Source organism: Artemia sp. Qi Xiang Cuo, chromosome 5, assembly GCF_049724085.1.
Source record: "Artemia sp. Qi Xiang Cuo chromosome 5, ASM4972408v1, whole genome shotgun sequence".
In the NCBI taxonomy this organism is placed as follows: domain Eukaryota; kingdom Metazoa; phylum Arthropoda; class Branchiopoda; order Anostraca; family Artemiidae; genus Artemia; species Artemia sp. Qi Xiang Cuo.
In genome coordinates, this window is record NC_142798.1 from 58,828,424 (window position 1) to 58,849,733 (window position 21,310).

Genomic DNA, 21,310 nt, shown 5'->3' on the forward strand with positions numbered 1-21,310 from the left:
CTTTATAACAGTCAAAAGCAATTTGAGGGCAGCTCACCCCCCTCTCACGCACACCTTTTCCCCAAAAACATCCAATCAAAATTTTGAGATAGCCATTTTTTCAACGTAGTTTTAAGTTCTGGAAATAAGGTCTTTGAGGATTACAACCCCCCCCCCCACAGCCCTCAGGGCAAGGGTTGTACGTTATGCCCTGGGGGCATATATAGTTTTAATAGAATGCGTTGTCGTAGAAACTCGATTGGAAATTGTAGTGGCTAGTGCCCTTTTTAATAGTTGAAAGTATTCGAGGGCAACTAGCCCCCCCCCCACGCCCATCATTCCCCCAAACACATCCAATCAAGATTTTGAGATAGCCATTTTTTTCAGCTTAATTTATTTTCAGATAGAAAATATGTTTTTGAGGAGGTCACTCCCCCTGAACCCTCAGGGGAAGAGTTTTAAGTTATGCCCCGGGGGCATATAAGAACAATGTTGGCACAATGTATTATTTATTATTTTTCTCCTTTAGAGCAGGGCACCCCGAAAAAATCCAATCAAAATTTTATATAGCCATTTTGTTCGGCGTAGTTGCTTTCGAGATAGAAATAATGTTTTTGAGTAGGACAATCCCCCACAGCCGTCAGGGCAAGGTTTGTAAGTTGTGCCCTGGGGCATATAAAGTTTTTATAGAAGGCGTTGTCGAAGAAACTTGAAAAAAGACTCATTCGATTGGAAATTCAAAGGACTAGTGCCTTTTTTAATAGTCGAAAATGATTTTGAGGGCAGCTAACCCCCCTCTCACGCCCACCTTTTCCCCAAAAACATCCAATAAAAATTTTTAGATATCCATTTTGTTCAACGTAGTTTTAAATTCTGGAAATAAGGTCTTTGAGGATGACAACCCCCCACAGCCCTCAGGGCAAGGGTTGTAAGTTATGCCGTGGGTGCATATATGGTTTTTATAGAATGTGTTGTCGTAGAAACTTCAAAAAGGGCTCATCCGATTGGAAATTGAAATGGGTAGAGCCCTTTTATATAGTCAAAAGTGATTGGAAAGCAACTCACAGCCTTCCACGCCCACCATTTCGCCAAGCACATCCAATCAAAATTTTCAGATAGCCATTCTGTTCCACGCAGTTTAAAGCTCACGAAATTACACGTTTGAGCAGGAAACTCCCCACACAGTCTTCAGGCGAGGGTTATAAGTTATGCCCTGGGAGTATATAAGATTTTTATTGAAATATTTGTCGTAGAAACTTAAAAAGGGCTCATTCGATTGGAAATTCAAAGGACTAGTTTCTTTTTATTAGTCGAAAGTGATTTGAGGGTAACTATCCCCCCTCTCCCGCCCAGCTTTTCCCAAAACACATCCAATTAAATTTTTTAGAAAGCCATTTTATTGAAAGTAGTTGAAAGTTTTGGAAATTAGGTCTTTCAGGATGACAACCCCTCCCCCTCACAGCCCTCAGGGCAAGAATTGTATGCTATGCCCAGGAGGCATATAAGGTTTTTATGGTAAGCGTTGTCGTAGAAACTTCAAAAGAGCTCATTTAATTGGAAAATGAAAGGGCTAGTGCCTTTTTTAATAGTTGAAAGTGATTGGAGAGCGACTAACGCTCCTCTCCCGCTCATCATTTTCCCAAACACATCCAATCAAAATTTTGAGATATCCCTTTTGTCCAACGTAGTTGAAAGTTCTGAAAATTAGGTCTTTTAGGATGAGAATCCCTTCATAGCCCAAAGTGCAAGGATTGTAAGTTATGCCCTGGGGGCATATAAGGTTTATATAGAAAGTTTTTGTAGAAATCATAGGCAGCGCAATTGCGCTGCCTAAGCAAAGAACGATGTTGGCACAATGTATTATTATTTTTTTTTTGTTTTCTTTTTCCATACAAGGGCACTTCGTATCGAAGGAGTTGTCGTAGAAACTACGAAAGGGGCTCATTCGATTGGAAATTGGAGTGGCTAGTGCCCTTTTTAATAGTTGAAAGTTATTGAAGGGCAACTAGCCCTCCCCCCACGCCCATCAATCCCCCAAACACATCCAATCAAAATTTTGAGATAGCCATTTTGTTCAGCGTAATTGATTTCCAGATAAAAATAAGTTTTTGAGGAGGACATTCCCCCACAACCCTCAGGGCAAGGATTTTAAGTTATGCCCTGGGGGCATATAATAATGATGCTGGCACAATGTATTTTTTTTCCTTTGGAGCAAGGCACTGTGTATCAAAGAAGTTGTCGTAGAAATTTTGAAAAGGGCTCATTCAATCAAAAATTGTAGTGGCTTGTGCCCTTTTTAATAGTCGAAAATGATTTGCAGCCAACCAAAACCCCTTCCAAGCCCACCATTTCCCGAACAACATCCAATTAGAATTTTGATATTGTCGTTTTTTTTCAGCGTAGTTGATTTCCGGATAGATATTATGTTCTTAAGGAGTAAACTATCCCACAGCCCTCAGGGCAAGGGGTATAAGTTACGCCCTGGGGACATATAAGGTTTTTATAGAAGGCGTTGTCGTAGAAACTTCAAAAAAGACTCATTCGATTGGATATTCAAAGGGCTAGTGCCCTTTATAACAGTCAAAAGCAATTTGAGGGCAGCTCACCCCCCTCTCACGCCCACCTTTTCCCCAAAAACAGCCCATCAAAATTTTGAGATAGCCATTTTTTTAACGTAGTTTTAAGTTCTGGAAATTAGGTCTTTGAGGATGACAACCCCCCCCCCCCAGCCCTCAGGGCCAGGGTTGTAAGTTATGCCCTGGGGGCATATATGGTTTTTATAGAAAGCGTTGTCGTAGAAACTTCAAAAAGGGCTCATTCGATTGGAAATTGAAATGGCTAGAACCCTTTTATATAGTCAAAAGTGATTGGAAGGCAACTAACAGCCTTCCATGCCCACCATTTCGCCAAGCACATCTAATCAAAATTTTCAGATAGCCATTCTGTTCCACGCAGTTTAAAGCTCACGAAATTACACGTTTGAGCAGGAAACTCCCCACACAGTCTTCAGGCGAGGGTTATAATGCCCTGGGAGCATATAAGATTTTTATTGAAATATTTGTCGCAGAAACTTAAAAAGGGCTCATTCGATTGGAAATTCAAAGGACTAGTTTTTTTTTATTACTCGAAAGTGATTTGAGGGTAACTATCCCCCCTCTCATGCCCAGCTTTTCCCCAAACACATCCAATCAAATTTTTTAGAAAGCCATTTTATTCAAAGTAGTTGAAAGTTTGGGAAATTAGGTCTTTAAGGATGACAACCCCTCCCCCTCACAGCCCTCAGGGCAAGAATTGTATGTTATGCCCTAGAGGCATATAAGGTTTTTATGGAAAGCGTTGTCCTAGAAACTTTAAAAGAGCTCATTCAATTGGAAAATGAAAGGGCTAGTGCCTTTTTTAATAGTTGAAAGTGATTGGAGAGCGACTAACGCTCCTCTCCCGCTCATCATTTTCCCAAACACATCCAATCAAAATTTTGAGATACCGCTTTTGTCCAACGTAGTTGAAAGTTCTGAAAATTAGGTCTTTTAGGATGAGAATCCCTTCATAGCCCAAAGCGCAAGGATTGTAAGTTATGCCCTGGGGGCATATAAGGTTTATATAGAAAGCTGTTAAAGAAATCATACGCAGTGCAATTGTGCTGCCTAAGTAAAGAACGATGTTGGCACAATGTATTATTATTTTTTTGTTTTCTTTTTCCATACATGGGCACTTCGTATCGAAGGAGTTGTCGTAGAAACTACAAAAAGGGCTCATTCGATTGGAAATTGTAGTGGCTAGTGCCCTTTTTAATAGTCGAAAGTATTCGAGGGCAACTAGCCCCCCCCCCACGCCCATCATTCCCCCAAACACATCCAATCAAGATTTTTAGATAGCCATTTTGTTCAGCGTAGTTGATTTTCAGATAGAAAAAATGTTTTTGAGGAGGTCACTCCCCCTGAACCCTCAGGGGAAGAGTTTTAAGTTATGCCCCGGGGGCATATAAGAACGATGTAGGTACAATGCATTATTTATTATTTTTCTCCTTTAGAGCAGGGCACCCCGAAACAAATCCAATCAAAATTTGAGATAGCCATTTTGTTCGGCGTAGTTGCTTTCGAGATAGAAATAATGTTTTTGAGTAGGACAATCCCCCACAGCCGTCAGGGCAAGGTTGGTAAGTTGTGCCCTGGGGCATATAAGGTTTTTATAGAAGGCGTTGTCGTAGAAACTTCAAAAAAGACTCATTAGATTGGAAATTCAAAGGGCTAGTGCCCTTTTTAATAGTCCAAAGTAATTTGAGGGCAGCTAACCCCCCTCTCACGCCCACCTTTTCCCCCAACACATCCACTCAAAATTTTGAGATTGCCATTTTTTTAACGTAGTTTTAAATTCTGGAAATAATGTCTTTGAGGATGACAACCCCCCACAGCCCTCAGGGCAAGGGTTGTGAGTTATGCCGTGGGTGCATATATGGTTTTTATAGAATGTGTTGTCGTAGAAACTTCAAAAAGGGCTCATCCGATTGGAAATTGAAATGGGTAGAGCCCTTTTATATAGTCAAAAGTGATTGGAAAGCAACTCACAGCCTTCCACGCCCACCATTTCGCCAAGCACATCCAATCAAAATTTTCAGATAGCCATTCTGTTCCATGCAGTTTAAAGCTCACGAAATTACACGTTTGAGCAGGAAACTCCCCACACAGTCTTCAGGCGAGGGTTATAAGTTATGCCCTGGGAGTATATAAGATTTTTATTGAAATATTTGTCGTAGAAACTTAAAAAGGGCTCATTCGATTGGAAATTCAAAGGACTAGTTTCTTTTTATTAGTCGAAAGTGATTTGAGGGTAACTATCCCCCCTCTCCCGCCCAGCTTTTCCCCAAACACATCCAATTAAATTTTTTAGAAAGCCATTTTATTCAAAGTAGTTGAAAGTTTTGGAAATTAGGTCTTTAAGGATGACAACCCCTCCCCCTCACAGCCCTCAGGGCAAGAATTGTGTGCTATGCCCAGGAGGCATATAAGGTTTTTATGGAAAGCGTTGTCGTAGAAACTTCAAAAGAGCTCATTTAATTGGAAAATGAAAGGGCTAGTGCCTTTTTTAATAGTTGAAAGTGATTGGAGAGCGACTAACGCTCCTCTCCCGCTCATCATTTTCCCAAACACATCCAATCAAAATTTTGAGATATCCCTTTTGTCCAACGTAGTTGAAAGTTCTGAAAATTAGGTCTTTTAGGATGAGAGTCCCTTCATAGCCCAAAGTGCAAGGATTGTAAGTTATGCCCTGGGGGCATATAAGGTTTATATAGAAAGTTTTTGTAGAAATCATAGGCAGCGCAATTGCGCTGCCTAAGCAAAGAACGATGTCGGCACAATGTATTATTATTTTTTTTTTTGTTTTCTTTTTCCATACAAGGGCACTTCGTATCGAAGGAGTTGTCGTAGAAACTACGAAAGGGGCTCATTCGATTGGAAATTGGAGTGGCTAGTGCCCTTTTTAATAGTTGAAAGTTATTGGAGGGCAACTAGCCCCCCCCCCACGCCCATCGTTCTCCCAAACACATCCAATCAAAATTTTGAGATAGCCATTTTGTTCAGCGTAATTGATTTCCAGATAAAAATAAGTTTTTGAGGAGGACATTCCCCCACAACCCTCAGGGCAAGGATTTTAAGTTATGCCCTGGGGGCATATAATAATGATGCTGGCACAATGTATTTTTTTTCCTTTGGAGCAAGGCACTGTGTATCAAAGAAGTTGTCGTAGAAATTTTGAAAAAGGCTCATTCAATCAAAAATTGTAGTGGCTTGTGGCCTTTTTAATAGTCGAAAATGATTTGCAGCCAACCAAAACCCCTTCCAAGCCCACCATTTCCCGAACAACATCCAATAAGAATTTTGATATTGTCGCCAAAATTGTCGCCAATTTTGAAATTGTCGCGTGGAATTTTGATTCCACGCCCAGCATTTCCCCAAACACATCCAATCGAAATTGTGATTTAGCCATTTTGTTCCACGTAGTTTAAAGTTCAGGAAATTTTACCTTTGAGCAGGACATTCCCCAAACAGTTTTCAGGCCAAGGATAACAAGTTATGCCCTGGGGGCATATAAGGTTTTTGTAATCTTTGTCGTAGAAACTTGAGAAAGGGCTCATTCGGTTGGAAATTCAAAGGGCTACTGCCCTTTTTAATTGTCGAAAGTGATTTGAGGGCAACTAACCCCCCTCTCACGCCCACCTCTTCCCCAAACACATACAATAAAAATTTTTAGATAGCAATTTTATTCAACGGAGTTGAAAGTCTTCGAAATTAGGTCTTTAATAATGGCAACCCCCCACAGCCCTCAGGGCAAGCATAGTAAGTTATGCCTTGGGGGCATATAAGGTTTTTATAGAAAACGATATCGTAGAAACTTCAAAAAGGGCTCATTCGATTGGAAATTGAAATGGCTAGAGCCCGTTTTAATAGTCAAAAGGGATTGTAAGGCAACGCCCCTTCCACGCCCACCATTTCCCGAAACATATCCAATCAAAATTTTGAGATAGCCATTTTGTTCCACGCAGTTTAAAGTTCAGGAAATTATACCTTTGAGCAGGACACTCCGCCCACAGTCTTCCTGCGAGTGTTATAAGTTATGCCCTGGGGGCATATAAGGTTTTTATTGAAATATTTGTCTTAGAAACTTAAAAAGGGCTGATTCGATTGGAAATTCAAAGGTCTAGTGCCCTTTTTATTAGTCGAAAGTGATTTGAGGGTAACTATCCCCCCTTTCACGCCCACCTTTTCCCCAAACACAAAAATTTTTAGAAAGCCAATTTATTGAACGTAATTTAAAATTTTTGAAGTTAGGTCTTTAAGAATGACAACTCTTCCCTTCCACAGCCATCATGACAAGTCCTGCAAGTTATGCTTTGAAGTCATATAAAGTTTTTATTCAAATGGCTGTCGTAGAAACTTCAAAAGGGCTCATTCAATAAGACATTGAAAAAGCTAATGCCTTTTTTGAAAGTGGAAATGTATTAGATACCAACTAACGCCCCTCTCACGTCCGCCATTTTCCCAAACACATCCAATTAAAATTTTGAGATATCTATTTTGTTCGTCGTAGTTGAAAGTTCTGGAAATTAGGGGTTTTAGGATAATAATCCCCTCAGAGCCTTAAGTGCAAGGGTTGTAAGTTATGCCCTGGGGGCCTATAATGCTTATATAGATAGTTGTTGTAGAAATCATAGGCAGCGCAATTGCGCTGTCTAAGTAAAGAACGATGTTGGCACAATGTATTATTATTTTTTTGTTTTCTTTTTCCATACCAGGGCACTTCGTATCGAAGGAGTTGTCGTAGAAACTTTGAAAAGGGCTCATTCGATTGGAAATTGGAGTCGCTAGTGCCCTTTTTAATAGTCGAAAGTGATTGGAGGGCAACTAGACCCCCCACGCCCATCAGCCCCCCAAACTTATCCAATCAAAATTTTGAGATAGCCCTTTTGTTCAGCGTAGTTGATTTCCAGATAGAAAATATGTTTTTGAGGAGAACATTCCCCCCACAACCCTCAGCCCTCAGGGCAAGGTTTGTAAGTTATTCCCCGGGGACATATAAGATTATTATAGAAAGTATTATTGTAGAAACTTTTCGGTAGAAACCAAAAACGAACAGAAATTAAAATAAATAACAGATTCAAACTCAAAACGAGCAGAAATTAATATGAGTAGGGTTCTAAACCCCTATGCTTTCTAAAAGCCAGAATATAATTTGTACTTTACTGAAAAAATTCTTTTAAATGTTGTCATTTTTATAGCTTTAAGAAATCAAGTTAATTGAGATTTTAAGGAATAAATATCAGCATATGTATATTAAACTGACAATACATATTTTGTTTCAGTAATTTTATTTGAATTTTTTCAGTAAACTACAAATTATCTTCTGGCTTTTAGAAAGGATAGGGGTTTAGAACCCTACTCATATTAATTTCTGCTCGTTTTGAGTTTGACTCTGTTATTTATTTTAATTTCTTTTTGTTGTAGGTTTCTTTTATTTACTGATACTGATTTGTGGTAGTTGTATGATTGGTAAATTATTTGGTTCTTTTTTTGTTAATTTTTTGTTTAATGGAGTTCTTTACTTATTTTGAAAAAACTTATTTTGTGGAAATTTTCTTTTAAAATTAATTGCACGTAGAGGCAGTACAATATTCAAGCGCTAGTGTCTAGACCAAAAGACAAGAAATAGGACATTAGCAGTACTTATTAGACATTCCAATGAGAAATAAGAGAATCGGGGTTTCAATTATATACCGGAAATAAAAATTAAAGCAATTAAATGATTTTTGGAGTGGATCCCCCTCTACGAATTTCCATGACCAAACTACAACCGATTTGGCCTGTCTAGTTATAGTGCGAATCATAGGCAGCGCAATCGCGCTGCCTAAATAAAGAACGATGTTGGCATAATGTATTGTTTATTTTTATACCAGGGCAATTCGTATCGAAAGAGTCGTCGTAGAAACTTCGAAAAGGGCTCATTCGATTGGAAATTGTAGTGGCTAGTGCCCTTTTTAATAGTCGAAAGTATTCGAGGGCAACTAGCCCCCCCCCCACGCCCATCATTCCCCCAAACACATCCAATCAAGATTTTTAGATAGCCATTTTGTTCAGCGTAGTTGATTTTCAGATAGAAAAAATGTTTTTGAGGAGGACACTCCCCCAGAACCCTCAGGGCAAGAGTTTTAAGTTATGCCCCGAAACAAATCCAATCAGAATTTGAGATAGCCATTTTGTTCGGCGTAGTTGCTTTTGAGATAGAAATAATGTTTTTGAGTAGGACAATCCCCCACAGCCGTCCGGGCAAGGTTTGTTAGTTGTGCCCTGGGGCATATAAGGTTTTTATAGAAGGCGTTGTCGTAGAAACTTCAAAAAAGACTCATTCGATTGGAAATTCAAAGGGCTAGTGCCCTTTTTAACAGTCCAAAGTAATTTGAGGGCAGCTAACCCCCCTCTCAAGCCCACCATTTCCCCAAAAACATCCAATCAAAATTTTGAGATAGCCATTTTTTTCAACGTAGTTTTAAGTTCTGGAAATTAGGTCTTGTAGGATGACAACCCCCCCCCCCCACAGCCCTCAGGGCAAGGGTTGTAAGTTATGCCCTGGGGGCGTATATGGTTTTTATAGAATGCGTTGTCGTAGAAACTTCAAAAAGGGCTCATCCGATTGGAAATTTAAATGGCTAGAGCCCTTTTATATAGTCAAAAGTGATTGGAAGGCAACTAACAGCCTTCCACGCCCACCATTTCGCAAAGCACATCCAATCAAAATTTTCAGATAGCCATTCTGTTCCACGCAGTTTAAAGCTCACGAAATTACACGTTTGAGCAGGACACTCCCCACACAGTCTTCAGGCGAGGGTTATAAGTTATGCCCTGGGAGCATATAAGATTTATATTGAAATATTTGTCGTAGAAACTTAAAAAGGGCTCATTCGATTGGAAATGCAAAGGACTAGTTTCTTTTTATTAGTCGAAAGTGATTTGAGGGTAACTATCCCCCCTCTCACACCCAGCTTTTCCCCAAACACATCCAATCAAATTTTTTAGAAAGCCATTTTATTCAAAGTAGTTGAAAGTTTTTGGAAATTAGGTCTTTAAGGATGACAACCCCTCCCCCTCACAGCCCTCAGGGCAAGATTTGTATGTTATGCCCTGGAGGCATATAAGGTTTTTATGGAAAGCGTTGTCGTAGAAACTTCAAAAGAGCTCATTCAATTGGAAAATGAAAGGGCTAGTGCCTTTTTTAATAGTTGAAAGTGATTGGAGAGCGACTAACGCTCCTCTCCCGCTCATCATTTTCCCAAACACATCCAATCAAAATTTTGAGATATCCCTTTTGTCGAACGTAGTTGAAAGTTCTGAAAATTAGGTCTTTTAGGATGAGAATCCCTTCATAGCCCAAAGTGCAAGGATTGTAAGTTATGCCCTGGGGGCATATAAGGTTTATATAGAAAGTTTTTGTAGAAATCATAGGCAGCGCAATTGCGCTGCCTAAGCAAAGAACGATGTTGGCACAATGTATTATTATTTTTTTTGTTTTCTTTTTCCATACAAGGGCACTTCGTATCGAAGGAGTTGTCGTAGAAACTACGAAAGGGGCTCATTCGATTGGAAATTGGAGTGGCTAGTGCCCTTTTTAATAGTTGAAGGTGATTGAAGGTTAACAAGCCCTCCCCCTCACGCCCATCAATCCCCCAAACACATCCAATCAAAATTTTGAGATAGCCATTTGTTCAGCGTAATTGATTTTCAGATAAAAATATGTTTTTGAGGAGGACATTCCCCCACAACCCTCAGGGCAAGGATTTTAAGTTATGCCCTGAGGGCATATAATAATGATGCTGGCACAATGTATTTTTTTTCCTTTGGAGCAAGGCACTGTGTATCAAAGAAGTTGTCATAGAAATTTTGAAAAGGGCTCATTCAATCAGAAATTGTAGTGGCTTGTGCCCTTTTTAATAGTCGAAAATTATTTGCAGCCAACTAAAACCCCTTCCAAGCCCACCATTTCCCGAACAACATCCAACCAGAATTTTGATATTGTCGTTTTTTTCAGCGTAGTTGATTTCCGGATAGATATTATGTTCTTAAGGAGTAAACTCTCCCACAGCCCTCAGGGCAAGGGTTATAAGTTACGCCCTGGGGACATATAAGGTTTTTATAGAAGGCGTTGTCGTAGAAACTTCAAAAACGGCTCATTCATTGAAAATTCAAAGGGCTAGTGCCCTTTTTAATAGTTGAAAATGATTGGAGGGCAACTAACCGCCCTATCACGCCCACCTTTCCCCCAAACACATCCAATCAAAATTTTGAAACAGCCATTTTATTCAACGCAGTTTTAAGTTCTGAAAATTAGGTCTTTGAGGATGACAACTCCCCACAACCCTCAGGGCAAGGGTTGTAATTTGTACCCTGGGGCATATATGGTTTTTATAGAAAGCGTTATCGTAGAAACTTCAAAATGGGCTCATTTGATTGAAAATTCAAAAGGATACTACCCTTTTAATAATCGAAAGTGATTGGAAGGCAACTACAACCCCTTCCACGCCCAGCATTTCCCCAAACACATCCAATCAAAACTTTGATTTAGCCATTTTGTTCCAAGCAGTTTAAAGTTCAGGAAATTATACCTTTGAGCAGGACATTCCCCAAGCAGTTTTCAGGCCAAGGATAACAAGTTATGCCCTGGGGGCATATAAGGTTTTTGTAATCTTTGTCGTAGAAACTTGAGAAAGGGCTCATTCGATTGGAAATTCAAAGGGCTACTGCTCTTTTTAATTTTCGAAAGTGATTGGAGGGCAACTAACCCCCCTCTCACCCCCACCTCTTCCCCCAACACATCCAATCAAAATTTTTAGATATCCATTTTATTCAACGCAGTTGAAAGTTTTGGAAATTAGGTATTTAAGAATGACAATCCCTCCCCCCCCCCACAGCCCTTAGGGCAAGGGTAGTAAGCTATGCCATGGAGGCATATCAGGTTATTATAGAAAGCGTTGTCGTAGAAACTTTAAAAGGGTTTATTCAATTGAAAATTGAAAGGGCTAGTGCCTTTTTTAATAGTTGAAAATGATTGGAGAGTGACTAACGCCCCTCTCACGCCCATTATTTTCCCAAATACATCCAATCAAAATTTTGAGATATCTATTTTGTTCAATATAGTTAAAAGTGCTTGAAATTAGGTCTTTTAGGATGATAAACCCCTCAGAGCCCTCAGTGCGAGGGTTGTAAGTTATGCCCTGAGGGCATATAAGGTTATTATAGAAAGTGTTGTCGTGGAAACTTCAAAAGGGTTCATTCAATTGAAAATTGAAAGGGCTAGTGTCTTTTTTAATAGTTGAAAGAGATTAGAGAGCGTTTAGTGCCACTCTCAAGCCCATTATTTTCCCAGACACATTCAATCAAAATTTTGAGCTGTCTATATGGTTAAACGTAGTTGAAAATTCTAAAAATTAGGCCTTTTAGGATGACCACCCCTTCAGAGCCCTTAGTGCAATGGTTGTAAGTTATGCCCTGGGGGCATATATGGTTTATATAGAAAGTTGTTTTAGAAATTTCAAAAAGGGAAATTTCAAAAATTTATGTCTTTTTTTCATTCAATATATTTTTCTGTTTTTATTTATTTTTTTTTTTTTTACATATATATATATATATATATATATATATATATATATATATATATATATATATATATATATATATATATATATATATATATATATATACATTTAATCCTAATTTTCAATCTCTTCTTCACTTATATATTTTTTTCAGTTATTTGTGAAGTTTCCTGTTAATTCTCCTATTTTCATAAATGTCTCTTCATCCAGTTTTTTTTTTCTTTTTTTTCTTTTTTTTTAAAGTATGTTTTTTTCTGTTTTTTTTATGTGCTTTATAATAGTGTCTTATTTGGTTTGTTGGTCCTTTACAAGCTGAGCTTCTTGGGCGTGTATAAACTTCAAGTTTGTAATTGTTTTGTTTTTAGTATTAATAAATTGATTGATTGATTTATTGATTGATTGATTGATTGAAGGATAACAAACCGCCCAGAGCCCCCAGGGAAGGGTTGTAAGTTATGCCCTAGGGGCATATAAAGTTTTCATAGATAGAGTTGTTGTAAAACTTCAAAAGGGGCTCATTCAATTCGAAATTGAGAGGGCTAGTGCCCTTTTTAATAGTTGAAAATGAGTGGAGGGTAACTAACCCCTCTCTCACGCCCCCAGTCCCCCAAACACATCCAATAAAAATTTTTAGATAGCCATTTTGTTCAACGTTGTAGAAAGTTATCGAAGTTAGGTCTGTGAGAATAACAACCCTCCCCCCCCCCTCAGCCCTCAGGGCTAGGGTTGTAAGTTATACCCTGGGGGCATATAAGGTTTTTATTGAAAGTGCTGTCGTAGAAACTTCAAAAAGGCTCAGTTGATTGGAAATTGAAAGGGCTAGTTTATTGAAAGGGATTGGAGAGCGACTAACGCCCCTCTCACGCTCACCATTTCCCCAAACACTTCCAATCAAAATTTTGAGATAGCCATTTTAGTTAACGTAGTTGGAAGTGCTGGAAATTAGGTCTTAGAGGATGACAACCACCCTAACAGCCCTTAGGGTAAAGGTTGTAATTTATGCCCTGGGGGCATATAAGGTGTTTATAGAAAGCGTTGTCGTTTCAAAAAGGGCTCATTCGATTGGAAATCGAAAGGCCTAGTGCCCTCTTTTATGCTCGAAAGTGATTGGAAGGCTTGACATTTCTATAGTAAAGATCGATGTGGGTATAATGCATTGTTTTGTGTTGTTGTTGTTGTTTATACCAGGGCACTGCGTATCGAAGAAGTTGTCGTGGGAACTTCGAAAAAGGCTCATTTGATTGAAAATAGAAAGGGTTGATGCCCTTTTTAGTCTGCATTGTCAGTTTAATATACATATACTGATATTTAGTAATAAAAATGTTAATATTATTTGATTTATTAAAGTTATAAAAGTAAAGACATTTATATTTTTTTCAGTAAAGTGCAAATTTATTTCCGGCCTTGGGAAGGCATAGGGGTTTTGAGCCCAACTTATATTAATTTCTGCTCGTTTTGGGTTTGATTTGGTTATTTATTGTAATTTCTGTTCGTTTTGGGTTTCATTTATGTATCGATGTTGATTTATGGTAGTTTCATGCTTGGTAGAATATTTGATTTGATTTTTGCTCATTTTTTTTAATGGGGTTCTTTACTTTTCTTTGAAAAATTTATTTTGTGGAAAAAGTTTTTTAATTAATATCATAAAAATAACACTAAGTCTCATTTCTTCAATGATTCCATTTCTGTCCTATTTGCAGATGTAGAGGGTGTATTTATTTCCACTTTTGAAAGTTTTGAAAGAAGAGAATCTAATCTTAAACTGATAGATTTTAGGAAGTAAAGGCACCTTAAATATCAGTGTAAAAATTTACCCTAGCAAATGTGGTGAAAGATGAAGTATTTTTCAATTTTACCATTAACTAGGCTCACATTTTTACTTGATGACAAGGTTTCAAAGGCAGTATATTTGGAAAAACATAAATATGTAACATATTACGAATTGTAATGGACCGCTATTTTTCTTGTTTTCCTTATGTTAAAAATGAGAATCGATTAATTAAAAAAAATTATCTGCTAAAAATAAAGAGCAAATATGACACTTAAAACGACCAATTGTTTTAAAGCTACTTAATAAATTGTAGTTTTTTTCCAAATCATTGGGACCCAACTGCCCCTCTTGTCCCCCACCCTCAACGAAGCCACTGGGGAGTGGTCAGGAGGCTTTTCGCAGCCTTCCTGAGATATTTTGCCCTTTTAGATTTAAAAAATACTTTTTTTTTGTATTTTCGTTTAAAATACTTTCTTTTTTTCATTTCTGTAGAAATAATATAAAACAAACGACTAAATTGCTTCCCCTAGGCTTAGAAAAAATATATTTTTTGTATTTTGAGGAATTAACGGCATTGTTCAAAATACTGGGTAACAATCTTGATCCAGAGGAATGTAATCCTAGTTATAATAGTCTTAATAATTAAGGTCTGAGCTATGATACGATACAAACACACAGAAGAATAAGTTTATTAAAGTTTCACGAAAGGGGATATAAACATAGGTGATGAAATAATTTAAGAACCAGATACGTTTCTTCACTAAGTTTCTTTGGTGTAGATAATCTTTTCTTTTTTTACTAACATATTATTTAAGTTTATTTTCGTTATTACATTAATATTTTTCTTCTAGAGATCTTGGGATGAACAAATTAATGGCATTGAACCGTGACACCTTTAAAAAAATGGTGTCTCTCAAGGATCTGTAAGTTCAAACTTTTCACTTGTTCAAAAAAATTCCCAAAGGAAACAAAAGTATGATACGCTTGACTGATATTTTGTATCATTATTCCCTGTGCAAGCCAGTGTGACTGTCTAATTTAAAGGAACTAGTCATCTTAAATCATCCTTTATCACGATTTCTATGAAATCTTGATTTCCATGAAAAAATCACGAAGCACAAAATTTTGAACAACGAGTTGCAGGAGATGTTTATTTGAGCTTTTACTAAAATTAAAGTCTTATATTTAAGGTCTTCCATTGAAGAAAGAGTTAGAAAGGGAGAGAAAGAGAGAAAGAGGGAAAGAGAGAGTGAGAGAGAGAGAGAGAGAAAGAGAAAGAGACAGACACATAAACAGAAAAAGACGGAGACAAAGACTTTACACAGAAAGTTTACTTTGCAAACCGCATTTTTAATTTGTCCACAAAAAATTAATGTATGTTTTAAGGAAAGCCATGACAGATACAAGGCTAGAAACTGAAAGCGTTGTTTGTAACAAAAAAAAAAATCGGGAATAAAAATAATTATACCCGATAAGAGTTTACAAAGAATAAGAGTTTATAGTTCTTTGCTTCCAAAAGATCAATCTGGGGAGGGGATTTGATATATCAAACGAAGTCACCTGGGAGAAGGAGCCTTTAATTTATTATAGATTTCCCTAAAAGCTATACAAATTCTTGAGCGGAAAAAAAAGGGTCTAAAAAGTCACAACCGCAACTCAAGTACTTATTTCAAACTAATTAGTTGCCTATTTTTAGTAATTCCTTATAAGATAGACCATTAATATTAACGAAATAATAACTTCTTTATTAGAATTTATGAAGCATTAGCTTTTATAGATTTTATACCTTTGGACAGGCCTCAACATCCCATAAAAACCCTTCTCCCAGGCTTGTCTCTGGGTCTTGTTTGGTTCACAAAACCTAGACATTTATTCTCCTTTTTCCAGGGACCTCTTCGACAATCAGCTAACGTTTCTGCCAGATGGTATATTCTTTGACCTAGAAAATATTGCTCATATGTAAGTATACATTACATTAAAGTTTTAGATTCAAATAAAACACCCAAGTTCGGCCAAGGCTGGACTCTCGAAATAGCAAGCAGCTGCTCCATAGGAAAAAATTTTGGCACAAATAACACTACGCTTAAATTGCAAAAGAAAAAATTGTATATTGTATTCGTTCCAAATTCATGGTTCTTGTTACCCTTTTTATGATATCGGTACCCAACCCTTAATGTAATTACTTTACCTTTTATCTGATCAAGAACCTACACGCTGCTCTGCTTCACCCAGTATCCATAATTCTTTCCGCAGAACCTTTTCATGGGACACATTCCTGTGCACGAGCTTCAAGACATTGCAGCAAGGCACCGTCTGCCCCTACGTTGTTTTTCTTTCACAAATATTTCTTATCAAACTTGCAAATACGAGTTGTAAGTGTCACGTGGGATGTTGGGACTCATATTTACAAGATGATCTTGTAAATACAGCTTTTGGCCAAGATTCAGTTTTTTTTTCTTATGCAGTAATTTCTTGAAGAAGTATCATTTTGGAATTATTATGTGTAAAGGGTGTTTTATTAACAAGATTTTCCCCGGAAGGTTGATTTTTACTGACTTCAGTATTTACCCTAGTGAAACTTGAACGAATGTTCAGTACAAATATGACGTATTGTCCACTCACATTCTCTGATATTAAAACCAGTTGAACATTGATTTTACAGCTTGTCAAAGATGGTGTGTAAAATGCATACCGTACGATGGTTGGCTGAAATGTGCCTGGCCTCACAGAAAAACGCCGATTTTTTGTTAACTTTCATTTTATCTTTCAATTTGATCTCCAGAAGCGCTTACACATTTTTAATACATGTATCCTAAACCAATTAAACCATCCATATAATATAATTGTTTGAACTCCTTCAAAAGACTATTTACATTTTCTGGTTCACCAGGTTTGCCTGGTACAATCCACTATTTCGACTGTAATTTCCTTGAAGTTTACTTTAAGAAGTGTAGTGACTGATCAAAATCTCATAAATAGTTATTAAGCATCCCCAAAAATCATTAGTACTTCATGCGAGATATCCAAAGTCTCATTTGAAACAGTTGTTCGATTCAGTATATAATCAATTGTCAGCAAAGGAAGCACCCATCTTGTAGTGACCTTGCTCCAACTCAAAACATCATTTGAAACCTTACTCGGCAGCTTTCTTGATATTTTTAATAGCTTTACTATTCCAAACAGCTTAAGTTTGTGGTCTGTCAGCCAAATTTGACGGATTTATCCAATCAATCCAGGAGTTGTCAGTACCAAAGAGTATCTGAGGCGAGACTCATCACTTATGCTCTTGTAAGGTTGCTCCCACTTATCAGGGCTAAAAGGTAGAGTGTTGTTACTGAGGCATTGGTAAGATCGGTACTCAGAATCCAGTGACAACTTATACTATTATAAAAGGAAATAAAAGGAAAATATTCTAAATCTAATTATTTTGAATGCTTCTAAGCCTCTTCTAGGTCTGTTGTTTAATATTGTGTGGGTCTGCTTGTTCAATCCACAAATGTTTACCGAAAAAAAGGATAAAGTTAATTCTAGGCTATTTAATACTTATAATTGAAAGAGCTGGACTGCAACAATTAGACAAGACTTGGGTACGAGTGTAATTAAAATTCTTTGCCTCAAGTTATTGTTTCTTGGAAACTAGGAATAACCTTTTTATTAGATCCCAAATTATTTGTATAAACTAAAACAAGTTTTTAGTTTTATATCTTGAAAAGGAAGTTAATGCTCTTTGGAACTTTGATAAACTTCAACTTTTCTAGAGAAAATTGGATCTTGGGACGGAAGAGATTGAAATTCTTAATCTATCAATTTAATTCCCCTTTCTTCCCTAGCCAATCTGTGAAACATCAGGTCCGCCTCTGTATAATATTAGAACGGGTTGAGAAATGCAAAAATGGCTAAAAATAGAAACATAGTCCCTCTTTCGTATAACATTAGAGAATTCGCTAGGGAAGGAATATTGTATTGTCCTCTAGTTTCAATCTTCTTATATATATAAGATTTTATTAAAAGCTAGGTAAATTCCAAATGTTACTAAGCTGGAAGGAAGAGGCAAAAGCTCTTTAAATTATTTTTTCAGGTCAAGGGGTTTATCTCTTACTTAAACCTCAGGCTATTCACAAATTTCAGATTCTAAGACGAAACTAATTTTTTTTCTATCTTAATCCTTAAGAATGCTGTACTTCATCTAGAGTGCCCAAGTCTTTATATACTCTAACTGAATTATAAATCCAAATCACCAAATATAATTAAATGTCGTGCTTTGACTCCAGCACTAGTTTATGTCTCCTATATAAGTATTCAATTTATTTAGCATTTAGCCAGAGCTAATCCAGTCGACAGAAATCTTTCAGAAGTTTATTTCTTATCTCAATTTTTATTCTCAAAGGGAAATTTAGACAGACAGTGGTAGCTTTTTATCCTAATTATAAAGAAAACACTTACTCATTCTTAGTTCCAAAAAGACTACCTCATTTGGGTCTCAGAATCATTATTTATGCTTTGTCTTATTTTGTTATTCTGTCTCCCATTGGCTAGAGACCAGTTTAATGCAATCCCGCTTTTTGTACTAAAGCCAATAATTGTTTTTTGTTAGAAATGTCGGTTTCCGCTTTCACTATATTCAAAAAACCCTGGTTTGCTGTAATTTTTATCATGTGATATTGTCACGTAATATTTTAGTCGTTGAATTCTGATTTTGAAACAGACTGGTTTATTTGCATTTTATGGACCTTGTTGAGTCAAGGGTACTCTTGGTCATGTCAGATTTCACAATTTTAGATTTGTTTTCTTTACACAAAGATAATAAGGCTTTGTGAGGCTTTGCTATTTTTACATAATATTTTTCATAATAAGGATTTGCCATTTTTACAATTTAGTTAAGTCGTAATAAGGCTTTCTCACAGCCTCCAACACTTAAATTCTTAGCACAGTTATTGTTTTCTTAAAGGAAACCATAAATTTACAAAGAATCAATTTAATTCTATTTCTTCTTGTTCCACTGCTACGTGAAAGCCTTGAGACTTTTGTTTCTTATAGTCTACCCATAGTTTTCTTAATTTTTTTAATATTATTCCTTTAGAAACTAGTCCTAAAAAAATAAGTAGATTAAAATAATGAAAGTAAATGTCCAATAATTAGCTATTTTCTTTCCTCTGTCTTCTCGTAAGGAAATATGTATTTTCCTCAGTTCATCTAGGTCAATCTTCGTCTTAGAGTTGTTCTGGAAATATATAGAGATTAAATCTTCGAATTCATTGCCCCAGTCATTGTGTATCCTAGCTCGGGAGAGGTTCCCTTTTAGGCTTATTATAGATATATTTGAAGGTGCCATTTTTTTGCAATGCGTCCTCTATACATCCTATTTATGTTTAACATTTTTGCCGTTAGAGAACATTCTTCTAGTCACAGCTTTCCTTTATATTACGTGAATTTACTGTTTTTCTCTGTTTCGTATTCGAAATGTATTCTTATTTCTTCTTTGAAAGGAGATGTGATGATATGCTTTGCCCTTCCAATTCTTTGAATTAAGGTTTTATTTTCCTTTATAATTTTGGTTGTGCACACTTTGTTAATTAATGCACTATTTTCCTTGTAGTTTGCTAAACTGCAGGAATTCATTTGTGTGCTTCTAATAAGAAATTCGTGGTTGTATATTAATGGTACACCCTTTAAGTTACACTCGTTTTCTATATTGTAATCTTCTAAGAAATATTTAGTTTGATCTTTACTTAACCCAAAAAATTTAAATTCGTTTTCAATTTGTAAGAAATACGAAGTGTTTGACACTGGATTTGGAATGCTGAACATTTCGTATCTGAACTCATCTTGTTTATTTGATATAGAGAAGTCACAAACAAATAACAATTTCAATTGTTGGTACGCCACATTGCAGCAAGTCGATTTATAAAGTTCTAATAAGCCGTAACGTCTATAATTAACCAATATTCTATAGCCTATTGGTAGTGAACTTTCAATTTCATAAATTGTTTTAAGCATGTCTGCAGGATTCCTAACAATAAATGGGAAACTTTTATTTTCTGCTTGAAGAATAGAAAGGATTACTGTTTCTATTTTCTTTACTAGCTTTTTTATTTGAATTGAGCTTTTTGTCACTTCCTTGTTTATCTGCAATTTTTGAAAGTTTATCTCATTATTCTTTCTTGATATATACTCGATAATACATTTGGAAGTCTTTCCCAAAATTTCTAAACTTTTGTTTCTTTCCACTCTTAATTCCCTGTCGTGGTCACTCACTAATGATATGGATCGGTCCGAAATATGTATTCATTTTTCATTTTTTGCCGTCGAATAATTGACTTCATGAAGAATTTTTTCTACATCTCCTTCAGTTTTTAGTCCAGTTACCCATCCTATCATTTGCCCCAAAAGTGGTAATAGACTCCGTTTGTTTCGTTTTGTATTATCATTGTCATGAATGATTCTAGTATTTTGATAATTTCATTTCCTTCACTTAATTCTAAATTTAATAGTTTACACTTATCTATTATATATTCTTTTAGATCATGTATTTCTCTGAGTTGTAAGAAATTCTTTTTTCCCTTTTCTAAGTCTTTTTTGACTATTTGTTCCATAATTTTAATGTTTTCGATATTCGAAATAATCAAATTTAGGTCGTCCAAATCAGATCTGAGTCTTTCCAGATTAACATACCATATTACCTAATGTATTCCGTTAATTGGGAAAACCTGACCAATATCCCTGAAGGCTATTTGGCTATGTATTTCTATTTCCTTAAGCATTATCCCTCTTGTAAACAGGGTCAGTCAAACAAACAGGGTTCCAACCATTTCTTAAATGGTTCTATGTATTTTAGTTATCTCTTAACATGGCAAGTTTCAAGTGTATTTTATTTAAAACTTTAGAAGGGTCTGTGATTTTACATACCCATAACACAATTCGGCTATACGGAGTAATCGCACTCCATGTGAACTTCTACTCGACAACCCTAGGTGTGTCGATATGGTCATCGCCCCATTTTGGGGGTGTCGTCCTTATGGTAGACAGTCTGTCGATGGTCAGAGAAGATTACATTTTCATACTACTTCCTGCGAATATAATTCCGCATTGTATTGTTAATTCAGTTGATTTAGATTTCGGTGGTGTTTGTCAGTGTTCAGGGCTTTCCCCCTTAATTTACAGTGATTAGTTTTTAAGTGATGTCCAGTTTAAAGTGTATAATGCTTTTAACGAGTGATCGGAGGGTCATTTTGCACACCCACCATAGTGTTCCTTTAGACTAAACTGACAACTTAAGCATTTAGAATATTTCGGCCTGTGGGAATTGCCCTAATAATCTTCGGTGTATGGTTTTGTTCCTCGCAGGAATTTCGGTGTTGACCCTTGAACACCTTCACACTAATTTAGTGAGAAAGGAAAACAAGCTATATACTGTTCAGGTT

At 36.6% G+C, this 21,310-nt stretch overlaps 1 protein-coding gene across 1 annotated transcript in view; it reads left to right on the forward strand.

Moving 5' to 3' along the window:
• The window catches only part of LOC148952325 (uncharacterized), a 289,139-nt gene that overhangs the window by 54,617 nt on the left and 213,212 nt on the right, over positions 1-21,310 (forward strand). Inside the window, exons 3-4 of the mRNA XM_089088930.1 lie at positions 14,741-14,812; positions 15,777-15,848. Of these exons, the coding sequence (XP_088945056.1) occupies positions 14,741-14,812; positions 15,777-15,848 (144 nt within the window). The remainder of the gene's footprint in view (positions 1-14,740; positions 14,813-15,776; positions 15,849-21,310) is intronic.